Source organism: Astatotilapia calliptera, chromosome 23, assembly GCF_900246225.1.
Source record: "Astatotilapia calliptera chromosome 23, fAstCal1.2, whole genome shotgun sequence".
NCBI classification, from domain to species: domain Eukaryota; kingdom Metazoa; phylum Chordata; class Actinopteri; order Cichliformes; family Cichlidae; genus Astatotilapia; species Astatotilapia calliptera.
The window spans coordinates 6,876,453-6,891,529 of record NC_039323.1 but is presented as its reverse complement, the minus strand read 5'-3'; the positions used below and the strand labels follow the sequence as shown (position 1 = coordinate 6,891,529).

The following is a 15,077-nucleotide window of genomic DNA, read 5'->3' as shown; positions in this document are numbered from 1 at the left end:
AAAAAAAAAAAAATCACAAAGGTCAGTAGATTAAAATTCAACACGATCAGCACACAGCCCAATCTAAATGAACATGTTCAAAAACTGTATGTTTTGCTGATTTTGTTAACAACTGGATGATTAACAATATCTACACTCTAATGGAATATAATAGAAAACCCCCAACTGATCACTTGGTTGCAGAGGTATCTCTTAAGTACTAATCAGGTTATATAATAATTATCTTTCTATGCCATCCTTCAGAAGGACAGAATGAGATGGTGACAATATATGCAGTAAAGGGCGTTGAGTACACACCCCAAAAATTAAATAAAGAAAACCTTTTGTGGATCTCGGGTAATTTTCCAGAATATACAACTAAGAGAAAGATGCCAATTGTCTAACAGAAAGTCAAACAAGTTCTAACAGTTTCTAACCTGGAATAATTTAATTGTGCTGTTAACTTGGACTTTTATATGTCATTATATTAGTGTAGTTAAAATTGCTTTAGGGTGCTTTGGCGTTTTATTTGCATCTGCTTGTGATGCCAAAAGACGTGTTTGTTCATTTGCTTTGGTGCTAACCTAGAAGGAGAACACATGCAAGACCAACCCGTTTACTTTCCTAAATCACCTGTAGAGTGAGGACTGTGTGGGTTTTAAGTTACCTTCTGCTTCTAATGAATCCCAATTCACAGCTTACCAAATTTCCCAGAGGAACCCACCCGAGGGATTAATAAAGTTTTATCTTATCTCTCTCTTATCTTAAATGCTGAACCACCAGACTCAGACAACATTTCTGCGCTAAAGTTAGCATCTAAATAAGAAGAAAATACATATCTGGTGAGCTATCATTACAGATAATCATCCTGGAAATATGCAGTTTCATGCAAACGGTGTCAAGAGCACACACACACACACACACACACACACACACACACCTCCCCTCAATGCTGATGTCAACAGTCTGAGCTAGCTTATTGTGGGCACAGTAAGATCCCTTTTGCTGACCACACGTGAAGGGGCAGCATGACACATGCAGAACACTTTGTTGTGCTTCTCTGAGTACTGCAGCATAGAGATGTACTGCCAAGCAGCTTTAAAACACCCTATAAAAACAGGCAACAATTCAACCACAAACACACACACACAAATAAATAAAATAAAAGCATAGATTTTGATCCATAAAAGAACAACAAAAACAACATCAGGCTAGGTCATTTGAAGCAGGACAAGCAGAGTTATTAAAAGCATCAGGTCAATGATCATGACACACCTACCCATAGACACTTGTTACCAGCAATCTAATACAGAGCCCCCTTTTCAAAGCCTAAAAATCACAGCTGCCTTGGAGACCATCGGATTACTGCAAGGATCACATTCCCCATTTCTTTGCTCCTACCAAGACGTGTGAGAGTTGGCAAGGAGGAGTGAGAAGCTGCACGCTAAAAAGGGTTTGCATTACTAATGAAGTTTGTATGTGTAGCAGCATTGTCATTAGTTTGTGGGAAAGTGGAAAAAGGGCCCATTAATATAGGCAAGCAGACACTTGACTTGCAAGCAGCAGGCCTGCTGGAATAGTTAGCTTTCTTGCTATATAATATGTTGGGTCTTTACAAAAGAATATAAAGTGTGCTTAAAATGACTAAATTAGGAATTTATAAATAACAATTCATCATCAAATCAAATCTTATTTGTGTAATAGCTATGAAGTACCAGGTTTGCAATCCAATAACAGCTCTTGTTTGCTTGTGCCAATATGCAACTCTTTTTCAAAATATGCAACCCTATGAAGGAGCTACAGTACACTAAGTGCTGGAGTGCAAGTTTTACTTATTCATGAAGACATTATATAAGACGAATGCCTGACATGATCCATAAAACATGACTACTAAAATTCAGTGCTTTAAGGAAATAAGGACAAACATGCTTCCTTTAACACTATAGTCAACAGTGTGAATCAAATAACCATTACAGGAAAGCAACCAGAACCATTGCTGGATCTTGGAACACAAATATTAGGTGATTATTTCCTGGAAACGTACTACACACTTTAAGTAACGCGAAATTTTCTTGTACAGCTTGGGAGTTTTAAATTTCCGCCTCTACCCCAAGGGAGGCCTACGCCACACACCATGTCTCTCGGCTGTCTTGGGAACACCTCAGTATCCCCCAGGAAAAGTTAAAAGCTGTGCTATACCCACAACCTGAGCACCGATAAGCCAAAGAAAACGGATGGGTGGATTTTCACGTACATCAAATGTGTCTTTATTTATTTATTTTTTAGGTTATTTAGTCTCCTAAAGAGCAAACTAATCTACATTCTCAAATAAAGTGAGACTGACATATTTATCACAAAGAAATTACCAGAATGGCAGAGAAAGCTGGACAGCTACCTGCTTCTGAGTCACCAATCTGGATAAAGGTGGCACTTTAGCCAGACTGCTAATCCCATTCCACAAACCCTGCGTACTGTTACCTGCTGCATGCCTCCGAGATTAATACAACTCATGAATTTGTTTAATCTACCAGACCTCTGTGCGCACATACTTTGGAGAACAACTATCATTTTTAGGAGGGGAACTTATTTACCAGAATGTAATAACAGATCTCCAATATGTCGCTGTTAAATCTATGTTAAGTATGTAGAAGTTCGGTGATTTTACAATGATTTTACAATAAGCTAGCTCTTGTGAGTATGGTTTTCTCTGTACAATATACAAAGACACATTGAAGTTTTATAACTGTAGTAACTTATAAATCATTGGACAAACAATGGTAGCATTTCCTTGATTTAGCTGCTTTTTTGTTTCATATGACAACATACATGTCATCTCGAGTTTTTATGAGCCGGTCAGACTGACTGGTCGATTTCAGGATAGCAGTTGATGCCCTTATGGATTTGGCATTGGAAAATAAACAGTCATGAAATATAGTTTAAATCAAGGGGAGATGGACTGAATTTTTTTAGCATTAAAAAGTTAAGAGATAAAGAGTTTAGTTGGTCGCCTCCAGCTTGCCTTGGTGGTCACTGATGTTACCTGACAAGTAGCCCGACTTCACTGGTTTTTAGGTTAGCTAGCTATGCCGCTAGTCAACAGCTGGCTACCAAACCTTCTGACATAATTTAAGTCATTTAATAAATAAAGCTTATCAGTAAGTTGGGTACAAACAAAACAATTTCAGAGCTGTTCTTAGGATAAGAAAGTCCAGAAAACGCCACAGATTGTTGTTAATGTTGTTAATGTTAGCTGTGTAGCAGGGGCATTGATGACTGACGGATATTATGCGGCAGAAGACACCAAGCAAAGCTACGTGGGGACGAGCATCACAAAGCCTGCTCCACCTATTGTTAGGACTGTGTTTTGCCTGACATGTTGATTATAGTGAGGATGTAGAATTAGATGTCGATGAAAGCTTACCAGCACAGGAGAGCTACAATGAGGCACACCAACAAAACGCGCAGTCTCTTCATTATCTTCCCGCGGGGACCAACATCCTCGCTCCTTGGGGTTTTTCTCCTAATGGATCACGGCTACACAACACACCGAAGAGAATCTTTAAGTACCTGTGTTAATTTAAACATGAAAAACAGCAAATCCCACACTTGAGGGGGTGCTATTTTTCATTATGCGGACCAGCTGTCCGCCTCCTTTTAGGCTCCTGTGGCCACTGCTGTTGACGAGTAGCTGGATCTCGCTATGTTCAACCCCCGCTGAAAAATCTAACCAATCAAATAAGCGTTGAGAATTCGTAGCCCAATGAAAAGGCGTTTAGCGACACTAGTTTAATTTGAAAGCCCCACCCCTTTCGATTGAGGATGAGTTGGTAGCTGTGGAGCAGGACGCGTCACCTATTTCTTGATAAGCAAATCACTTAAGCATGCAATAGTTAAAGTTATTGCTCAACTGTGAAATGTGTCGACGTGAATATATAGTCCTAGCACTTTTTAAAAAAATGTAAATTAACTTACATTCATTCAAATATGAGGTGTATGAATGAGGGTGAGTGAAAGAATTTGTACACTGTATACTTCCTTCTTCACCACTGGAAAACACCTTCAAGTAGTTAAACCCATAAATATTTTTAAATCCTGGAAAATGGTTATCGGTGTTTAATGAGAAATGGGCTAATTATTTTTTTCTGCCGACATAATTTTTTATATTTATTATATATCATATAATGGGACATTATCTTAACTGTAATCTTATCCGTTTCTATTGTATTTTTAGACTATAAAGAAACAAGAGAACAAAAATATCTGGTTCGTTAAAAACACATTTTACACTTTTGCATGCTATTAGTCACGTTCCTACTTTAGATTTTGTTTAAACTCTGCTTTTAACAAGTTAACACTTCGTCACTTACACGTTTGTGGAAAACAAAAAGATCAAAACAAATACAAGTCTTGGTTTATTTCATTTACCACATAAAACACATTTAAAGTAGGGTGGTTTTCTACGTACGCTCATACCGCATGGAACAATAGGACTACAAATCCCAAAGTGCAATTCCATTGAGGCCCTGAATAATTTGCCTGACTTTTTTAAAATTGTGTGTGGTTTATTTCACATACTTAATAAATACAAAAAAGTACATACACCAGATGCTTGGATCAACAGTGAAATAAAAAGGTGGGTTTTTTTTAGCAAATTATAAAACACATTTTTTAATTTTTATTTCGGCGGGGTCCTAAGCTGTCGCCAATCTTCAGAACATTTCAACTAGAAGTCAACTTCGGGCGAAGGTAGCTAACAGCCGCTGACTGACCAGCACTGTGGCCGGCCTCTTTAATCACATTTCTGGGTCTTTGGGACTTTTAGGGTCATGGCTTTGACCATGAAGATGGTCCGGCTATTTTTGTGTGTCCTGTCCGTGTTTGTCTCACTGGTCTCGGAGAGGTTAGTGGTGCTGGCTGCCTTCTCTCAGTCTCTTGACAGCGACTTCACGTTCACTCTGCCCGCCGGTCGAAAGGAGTGCTTCTACCAGACCATGAAGAATGATGCCTCACTGGAGATTGAATATCAGGTCATAAAGCCTCATAAAATAGGGATGTTGTTTTGGGGTTTGTATGGGGTTAGCTGGTCAACCCAAAACTTCACACTGCTATCTGCCAAATCAAATCAGCGTTGACATATTACACTTGTGAAACCTGTTGATTAGATCTTTAGTTGTGGTACTTATTCCAATAATGGAATATAATTAAGGCAATTTAGCCAGGTACACGTTTAAGGTATTTATGCTTTCTATATCTAACTAATGTTCTACTTTTATTTCGAAGTGTTTTACTGGTAGCTATTTGCTTTACAGCTTTTATTTGACTAATGATTATTTTATCAGTTAAGCTACCGAGCAGTCCATACAAGTAAAGGCGTAGAGATATAAAAATAATCATTTTACTGGGTGCCAGAAATTCTAAAGGTATTTCTCAGTATTATATTCGCAATGTTCAGAAAATAGTTGAATTTTAAAAAGAGCTCAAATGGAGTCCACTTAAACCAGATACAGCAGTAAAACTTAACTGTTACATTAAAATTTGGGTGATGCTTTTAAAACTTTAAGTATAATGTAATGATTTCAATAGTAGCTATTTTTACTTGTAACGGAGTACATTTAAAAGTGTTGCATTTGTACTTTTACTTCAGTACAGGATGCGAATACTTTCTTCAGTTACATCATTCAAACCACATGCAGCCTACACTCGTTTACTACTGTTTTAAATCCAGAGCAAAAGAAGCAACAAGTAAATTGGTTCACACCTTGATTTTCATATTGTTGGGAACCTGTTTTGCAGGTCAGTGTGCAGGTTACGCAGAGAATCGGAATCTATTCTTCCTGTGTGACGTCACAGAGTTTTAATTTGTTATTTAGCTGCATAAATGTCAGACTCCTTACAAAAAAAAACAATATTCCTGACATCTCATGTGTTAAAACAAGCATTAGTAAGCCACAACAGATGTGAATTTCTCAGGGGTTGAGGGCTGATATGAATGCTTCCATCCGCAGGTGTTAGATGGTGCAGGCCTTGATGTAGACTTCACTGTCTTCTCTCCATCGGGCCAAATGCTATTCAGTGACTACCACAAGTCTGATGGTGTCCACACGTAAGTAGCTTCGATCTTCTATTTAAAAACTGACATTAATAACTCAGGTGTTTGGGGGAAGATCTTACTGCTTGTGCTTTCTTCCAGCATAGACACTGAGGAGGGAGACTACATGTTCTGCTTTGACAACACGTTCAGCTCAGTCTCTGAGAAGCTCATCTTCTTCGAGTTGATCCTGGACAACATGGATACAGATGAAGACCCAGATGACTGGAAGGAGTACGTCCAGGGAACAGACATCCTGGACATGAAGCTGGAAGACATTATGGTGAGAGTTGGTCTTGTTTGAATAAATTCAACACATTCCAAACCTGTCGTTTTAATAGATTTGAATGTGTGAGCTTTAAACCTTAATAGCACTGATAGATGGTAGGTGGTTAAATTAGATTCAGAGTGTGTTGGTTTTATTCCCACTTGCATTTTTAGACTTTGTCCCTCTGTTGCCTGAGATATTTCAGAGGATCATCCAGGATGACACGGGGGGTGCAAAGTGACCGAACACACTGCCAACAAAATAGCACATAATCCATCACCAACATGTAAAGTTACACGAAGTGTGTCACAAGAAAGGACAATGTCATGAACTCTCACCTACTGGCTGAGGGCGGCCAATTGTTTCAGCTTGCACCACTCATTTGCTAAAAATAGCCTAAATTTGTGGCATAAGTCACATAGCCTTGTCATCTTGGTAAGAGGTAGGAAATTTGTCCCCCAGCTGTTGAGGAAGTAGTTTTTTCAAGGAGGAAGGAACACCATTTCAGACTCACTCTGATTACCTGCTTTGTTTTTGTTTAACATTGGTCAAGTAAAATTTACATAAAGAGTACAGTGGATCTATTAGCTTTCTTCTCAGATTCCCTCAGTATGACCTGCTTTTCTCCTCTCCTTCAGGACACCATCAACAATGTGAAGGCTCGGCTGGGAAAAAGCTCTCAGATCCAGACGCTTCTGCGAGCGTTCGAGGCTCGTGACCGAAACATCCAGGAGAGTAACTTTGAAAGGGTGAACTTTTGGTCAGTGGTCAATCTCATTGCTATGGTTCTGGTCTCGGGGGTTCAGGTCTACCTAGTCCGCTCGCTGTTTGAAGATAAACGGAAAATTCGAACATAACACAACCTGAAATGGAGTGAAACAGAGAGACTGACACAGTTGCCCACAAAAACCTTATGGATTTTTTCAGCTGATTTCCCCTTTTGTGACTTTTAATCAAGGATATTATATATATATATATGCACACTTACACACACAATGATAAAGAGCCAATTTACCACAGTTGTTGCTCTGGTCTTTTAAGTCGTTGCAGCTTGAAGGAAACCCCAGGTTTGGAAAAACTTATGACTCTCAACTTTACATACAACCTAGCTCTGTCTTTCTTGAAAAAACATGCATCTTGTTTGATAGGTCCCCCCAACTGCTGTAGTTCATCAGTGATAGAAGCACATTTACAATGCAACTATTTTTCTAATGGAGCCAGGCCAAATGCAAAAATGTCTTCTTTTTTTCTTCCTTTTTAAAAAAAAAAATTAATTTCAACATAGGTTAAGCTAAACTAGATGAAGGAATGGTCTGGGGCCTGTTATTTCTGTCAGATAGGAGTGAGAGGTGCTGCCAGTCTGTTAGTGTGTCTTCCCCTTACAATAAGATGCCTTATTCATTTGGATTTCGCTCCCAGCCTTTTGCCTATTGGTGAGGCCTTTGAATACTTTTCTTATTGCCACAAATATTTATGTTGTTACAATTCAGCCACATATTCCCCTTCATGCCAATACTGAAAATACAGGGCTGCACTGCAATGCTGCTCTTTGGCACCCAAAAGACCGCAAGAGAAGGAAACGGGCCATCTCCAAATCTCTTTATAACTACTGCCCCACTCTCCTCTGCCATGATTTGTGGACTTGTGGCCTGAATGGCTGCCAGCCAGCGCCGCCGCTGTGAAGCCTGTCTGCTGCTGCTGGGTGTCTACTTACAGCCACCTACTGTGTGAAGATGTTGAGCCTGCCCGTCTCTCCTGTGACAGAAGTCTATTTCTATCTGAGTGACATCTGGAAGGTCATTGCCACTACTTCAATGCACTGGTTGGTTTAATATGCATAAACTATCCTTTGCCTTGTGGTTTTGTTTTTTTTTTTTTTTTTTTGTTTGTTTGTTTGTTTGTTTTCCTCTTTTCAACATACTTTTCCAGGTCCTTGCACTGCCTCAGATCCCACAGAACCCCATTTTGGCAAACAAAAATGGGTCCACAGTCTACACGGTTGGAATAACACCAGTTTGTTACCTGTTACTTGTATTGTATTAAACTGCTACTGCGGTTGTAGTTTTTATTGATGTTTATTCATCTCCACTGTGGAACCCTGGCTGCTCACTACCTTGGCTCGATGCTTCATGTTGCAGTCTTCTGATTTTTGCCTTGTGCTGTAAGGTGAAGATCATACAGTGAGTTTATGCCTTTGTGATTTACACTATCTTTTGTTAGAAGTGAATAAAACCAAACTGAGTAGACTAATTGGTTTACAGTTATAACATTTTGCCACACGGTATGTGCATATGTCAATCACAAATTCTTTGGATTCCTGTAATAATATTGGATGTCTGGTTGTGAGAAATGGTCATCATCTGCCTCAGTTTCAGTGCTTTTCCTTATTCTCATGTATGGTTGCTGTCACTGGTATTTACGTACTGTATGTCTGGATTCTAATAAGTGATGTATTGGTAATAAAAAATATTTTTTGATCAATTTTTAACATGCTTTCAGAATTCTACAAAAACAAAAGAATAACGTTTTTTTTTTAAAGTATTTCTATGTTACTGAGTAATAAAAGTTTGTGTCTACAGCTTCATTGTCTTTGAGAAATGTTTTCTGTCATAAAACAGCAGTGGGAGAAGAGGGAAAGTGGCATCATATTTATTTAGCTAATATCCTGCAGTTGAAAATTTCTGCAGATTAAACAGCTTCACCTTTTTTCTGACCTCTGCATTCTGTTGTTATATTCCCCCCCAAAGAGTGTGATACTGTGATTCAAATGTAGATTTAAAAACAGAAATTATCTTTGTCATCAATGCAAAGCCATTATATTCGATGCTCAAAGTGAGAAATTTTATTTTTTTTGGTTAGCATATGCTAATGACAGTAACATCTTTCAAAAAAGGTGAGACAAGGGCAACATCTGGTGAAATGTTCCCACAGGTAATTAGGTTTATTAGTAATAGGGATGGGTATTTTTTAAAAAAAAGAGCATCCCGTAGAGAAGTGTCAAGTGTTTCAATAGGCTTAGGAATACTTTGAAAAACTACTGCATGCAACCGTACAAGGTGTGCTGCCTCTCTTGGCCCAGGACATTTAAGAAAAAGAGATTTAAAAACGTAAGACTTCCTGGCTAAATGATAACTGAGCTGTTATCAAATCATTCAAAATTTTATTTGATCTTTTTCTTGGTTGGTGTATTCTTCAGGCTAAAGAAGACCATCTGGCTTAATCTCACTGTACTGTTAAAAATACCAGCATCTGTGACAGTATATAGGGGCGGTCATGCATACAGCAAGGACAACTTGTGCATCTGCTAAACAGATTTTGGCACACAACAAATGCTGCCATCTAGATGATGTCTGTTTCAGAGAAGGCTTCCTTAGGTCAGTAAGACAATGCAAACCATGTTCTGGCTGTATTATAGTAGCTACATGGCAACCAGCAGTCCAGACCAGTCACCAAAAAAAGAAAAATACAAATTTACAACAGTTTCGATAATTATGGAAGTTAAAATGCAACAAATCAACTTAATATTTATTTATATATATATTTAAAAAAAAAAACAATTTAAGATTCTCACTTGGAGCATTTGATATGTTGTAAATATCATCTTTTTCCAAAGCATCCAAACCTTTTTTTGAAACAGCGTTATGAATAGACCTTCTTTTACAATCATTTCGACATGTTTGTGCATACAGTAACAAGCCTGGTTTTACTGCATATGAGCGGGGTGTATAAACCAGTTATGCAGATGCTTGTAGAATACCTAGGGTATCTGTAAGGATAATTTACCCTGCCGTGAAGCTGCTTGGCTTCTAACATGTCCTTCGTGGTGCGGTGGTGCAGAGATGTGATGATCAGACATTCTTGTAGTGTAGTAACACAGGCCCTTCCAAAGTACAGTGAATGTAACACGGTGGGAAGAAGCAGAATGAAAACGTTACTGCGACTTACTTGCTTTAGTCAATCCACAAAATATCACGTTTCATGATACTTACGGGCCTATCACACCCTGTATGCACGACCGGGTACTCATGGAAACACCGTTATGAAATGATTTCCTCTGTAAAGTCAAATATAGAACAGATGTGGCAAAGATTAAATCATAAAGTAATAATACAACAACATGAATTTAGTGGAAAGTGGAAGAGTAGAGAATGTAGAAACCTTGTTGGGAATTAAATGTTCTTTTCCAGGGTTTCTTTGTGTTGGCAGAATTTACCGTGGTGGTCGGCGTTTGTGGCTCCTTTGACCCCGAGCTGGAGCTGACATGACTGCTGGCTGCCTGAGCTGTTGTCAGGGAGACATGGGGCTGTGGTCTACACTTTGAGAAGCTGTTATTATCACGATACAGATGAGCGTATTGATTAATATCACAATCAACAAGACAAACAATTTTAAAATTGACATAAACTATTGCCACTCTAAGAATATTTTCCTAGAACTTTAAAATGCCTGATTACCTTTTTGAAGCCACTTCGGTCTGTGGGTTTGGTCTTATAACTTCAGCACAGAATGGGCTACGTATGTTCAGCACAGGCAACTTGCAAAAGAAAAAAAGGTACTGTCATAAAGTGGACAGACAGCGCCAATGTGCTTTTCAAACAAAGCACGGTTATTCACAGATACCAAAGTTGACTTTTGAATCCTGACATATTAAAAAAAAAATCAAAATCAAGGGGCATACCCTTTCAGACTGGTGAACGCAGATGAAATTCATACACAGATCTACAATTTCATTTTCAGCACAGGCGCGTGGCATGCTAACCACAGATTATTATATCAGATCGTAAGGTTCCCTGCAAAGATGCACTCACATTCATGAAGAGAGCAAGAGAAAACTATATCCAAACCCAGATTTCATATACGAACATTTATCATACTGTATACAATAGGCAATTCTAATGATGTTAGTACCAGTACACATGGGAGTAGAGGGAAACATTTAGCATGCAGACTTTCATGATGCCAATCTGGTATAAACAATTTTGTTAAAGAACTGAGTCAGGATATGTGGGGAAAGGTGGAAGAGGAGTTCTTACTTCCCTGAAATAAGTAGAAAGAGAAATCCCAGGTTGTGGGATGAGCTAAATCTCCACATTCCTAGCTCACTCCCAAATATGTTCAGTGGGCTGGCTGTGAATGTAAAATATCCAAGTAATAACTAGAAACAACCACTGAAGCAAATACTCACTTCAGAGGTTGATTAAATACCTGAGAGCAGAGGTAAATAAACTGTATTTATTCTTTACACCTTGCTTGATTATAATTTTTTTTTTCCTCATTTAGGTGGATCCATCATATTATTATTATTATTATTATTATTATTATTATTATTATTATTATTATTATTATTATTATTATTATTATTATTATTATTATATCGTACAATATATATAATAAGAGGTCTTGGACTGTATTAATGACATATAAAAATGTCAAGAAGAGTCTGACCAGCAGACAGTAGAGGGCAGCAGCACGCCAGTGTAGCTACTTCAGAGAGCGCCAGAAGAAGAAGAACAGAGTTCTCCAAGAGGTCGCTGCAGCTAAAGCGCTTTACTTCCGGGATACTGTCAGGATGAGATTGTAGCATCGGCGCTGAGTAAAACCATATTCCAGGTAGGTGGAAAACACCTAAGAAATATTTTTGTAGGTATTTCAGTTAACTCAGCACATTATTGTTTTTACACTCGTGCGTACCGGAGATGCGCGGGCTTATTGTCCCTTTTTTAAACCGGAAGAACCAGTAGTTTTATAATAGACAGACTCAGAGATTATATCCATTCACTTGACAGCAAAGAAAACGCTTCAAATGTTGTTCAGATCCAACATTTGTTTGGCTAACAGAGCTGTGGGTGAACTACCTAAAAACAACATAATATTATATCAGCTTTAGAGCTTTTGAAGTCTTTTTATGAACCCAGAAAAGGACCCTGGTTGGCCTGCTACTTTAAGCCTTGTCTGTAAGGCTTAATATGTTTAGTAAAATAATGATAAATTTCCCTAGCCACTTTGAGTCAAGTCATGTCACAAAACGGTAGTAACTTTAACCAAAGGGCTTTCCAGTCGTGCAATATTCAGAAACATAATGTGTTTATAATGGGACATTACTGGGTAAGCAGTGCAAAAGACTACGAGGAAACCACAAATAATGAAAACCACATAACAAAGATTGCAGGTATGACAGATCATTTAAGTAGTGGATAAAACACCCCTGCTGGTCTCAAACTCTCCACCGTCTGTGTTTTGTGTGTTGAAATCAGGGTGATGGGGCCAGATGGTGCCCCAGGTCCAGCTGTGCCATGGCGTAAGGTGCTGTGGGAACGCCAGCCTTTTCCAGATAACTACGTAGACCAGCGGTTCTTGGAGGAGTTACGCAGGAACGAGGGCATCCGGCAGTACCGTTACTGGGCTGTAGTGAAGGAAGCTGGATTTGTAGGACAGCAGCTGTCTTGTGTGGCCATTTTTATCACCCTCTGGCTCTACATGGAGCAGGTACTGCTTTGGGTCCCCCCCCCCCCCCCCAATCTTTGAAGCACAAAGTGTCTTTACCAAATGGAGCGGGTTATTAAAGAGCTCTACTTTCTTCACAGGGTCTGCTGCTGCCTGAGACGTTGCTGTGGTCCAGCCTCATCTGTGCCCTACTGGGTTATGGACTTCATCAAGCCTTGACATCTCGCGTTGAATCATGTGGTGAACCCCGCACTCATCTGGCCGATTTACAGAGTGCAGCCATTTTCCTTTCCTTCACCTTTGGCTTCTCGCCAGTTCTTAAGACACTAACAGAGTCTGTGAGTACAGACACTGTGTACGCCATGTCTGCTTTGATGCTGCTGGCCCATTTGGTGTCGTTTCCTTACGCCCAGCCATCGCCTCCTGGAAGCCTCTCTTTAAATGCAGCTCTGTTTGCCTCGGTGTGCCTAGCCTCTAGGTTACCCGGAGCTCTGCACACTTTCGCCATGCTAAGCTGCGCCCTGCTGGTGTTTGCTCTGTGGCCCTGCCTGCTGCAGACGCTGAGGGAGAATGCCCCTGGCCATTTTACTGGGGTGTGCATGGGAGTTTGCATTGGAGGGATAGTAGGTCTGGGGTCTCAGACGCTGGGTGGAGCTGTGCTCTTAACCCTGGCTTTAGCAAGTGTAACACTGCTCTGTCCTTTCCTGCTTGTCAGGCTGCAGAGGCACAAAGACAACATTCATGGACCCTGGGATGAGGCTGAGATTCGTGAGGACCTGAGCCGCTTCCTTCACTAATAAGCAGCCTAGCACAAGCAGCTCCTAAACAAACTGATATTAAAAGTGTAACTGAATTTTATATGAACCAATTCACTGTCATAGTGCTGGTTTCTTGGTGCTGTGCATGTAAAAGGACTAATTTTAACTGTTTTGTTTTTTTTTATCACTGGTTCATGTATGATTGGAAAGCAATGACAAACTATTATTCTCTTCCAGGTAGTATGAGGATGGTTTTTAATGTTCAAGCTGCTACTGTTTTGTAATTTACCTCAGTTTGTGCGAAAGGTCTCAACTAATAATATGACTTGTTACAGGATGTTAATGGTTTGCAAATCTCTGTAAGAAAAAATGAAATCACATATAAAGGGCTGTAATTCCATTTTCCACAAATTATTTGTAAATATTAGAAGACTTTTAGGATTTCATTGTGTATTTTGGTAATGAGAGTATTTCTTCAGTGTTATTCAATACAATACTACAAGAAGCTGTTTTACCTGCTACACACCACAAGCTTAATATAAGACATAGCCGCAGTTTTTAGAGTTACCATGTCCCTTGTTCACAAGCACTGAGGTAAGAAAATGTAGACGTTTTCTCCAGTCAATGAAAAAGATGAGGGTCTTTCATGTCGCCTTCCGTTCAAATCCCAATCAGTGACGTCACATCCGATGAGCAACACCTGTTGACAAGGTGTTTTCGGTCGACAGAGAGCAACATGGCGGAAGTTTGCCTACCTAATTTAGTCAAACTTCCATTAAAAAAACCAAAAACAACTTTATGCTGATGACCTCCCAGTTTGCTCAGCACACAGTGTGAAACAGACCGGGGTTCCTCTGTTTATTTTTAATTTTTGGCTCAGATTAAAGAACAACTACATGGCGACACATTGTCTCCTCTTGCTTTTTGCTTTAATTGCAACATGTAAAAAACAAAAATTTGCTGTAGAAACTACACCAGAACTACTGCTATATGTTGTTTAGGAGCCTCTGTGTTAGCAGCTAATGACCAAATAAGTGAGCTATGACGGCATCAGCGGGCACTAGTGCAGCCGACCTGGCAACAATGCGCGGTGGTCGCTAGGTGTCATACCTTCACTTCTTTCTTTGTCCTGGTGCGACGTTTGACGGCGGGCTTTGCAGCTGGTTTTGACTGCAGTGTTGGCCCCATGGTCTGAACAGCGCAGCAGGTAAGATGTTCAGCCGAGCTGCTTGTAGCTGTGCGGCCTCCTTCGAAGAACTACAGTAGAGAGTGTGCCGTGGTAACAACGCGTCACAGGTTAAAATGTTTATGTTTAGTTTTTTTTTCCTTCGTCTTCCAGTCGGAGTTTATTTACACACCAGTGAGAACGCATACACTTTACAAACACGCACACACACACACACACACCTACATATAAACGGGTATTATGAACATTATCTTCAAATTGGATTTGAAGACCATAGCTTTAGCTTTACAACTAAAATTATTTAACGACTTTACTGGAGACCACTGCAACCCCATAAGGTAATTTCTAAGGTTT

General features: G+C 39.5%; 3 protein-coding genes across 6 annotated transcripts in view; 2 read left to right on the top strand and 1 right to left on the bottom strand.

Annotated features, from left to right (window-relative positions):
• The window catches only part of suco (SUN domain containing ossification factor), a 42,616-nt gene extending 38,944 nt beyond the window's left edge, over positions 1-3,672 (bottom strand). For all 4 annotated transcript variants that reach the window (XM_026160130.1, XM_026160131.1, XM_026160134.1 and 1 more), the window contains exon 1: positions 3,401-3,672. In XM_026160130.1, the coding sequence (XP_026015915.1) occupies positions 3,401-3,453 (53 nt within the window). In that variant the 5' untranslated portion in view covers positions 3,454-3,672. The remainder of the gene's footprint in view (positions 1-3,400) is intronic.
• Positions 3,673-4,674: 1,002 nt separating this feature from the next.
• tmed5 (transmembrane p24 trafficking protein 5) lies at positions 4,675-8,816 on the top strand. The gene is made up of 4 exons (XM_026159471.1): positions 4,675-5,006; positions 5,985-6,082; positions 6,170-6,350; positions 6,974-8,816. Exons 1-4 carry the CDS (start codon positions 4,806-4,808, stop codon positions 7,190-7,192), a joined length of 699 nt encoding a protein of 232 aa, XP_026015256.1. The 5' UTR covers positions 4,675-4,805; the 3' UTR covers positions 7,193-8,816.
• Positions 8,817-11,809: 2,993 nt separating this feature from the next.
• Positions 11,810-14,442, top strand: pigc (phosphatidylinositol glycan anchor biosynthesis, class C). Its single transcript, XM_026159470.1, has 3 exons — positions 11,810-11,945; positions 12,590-12,821; positions 12,920-14,442. The coding sequence occupies exons 2-3, from the start codon at positions 12,594-12,596 to the stop codon at positions 13,574-13,576; spliced, it is 885 nt and encodes a 294-aa protein (XP_026015255.1). The 5' UTR covers positions 11,810-11,945; positions 12,590-12,593; the 3' UTR covers positions 13,577-14,442.
• The last annotated feature ends 635 nt before the right edge of the window (positions 14,443-15,077 follow it).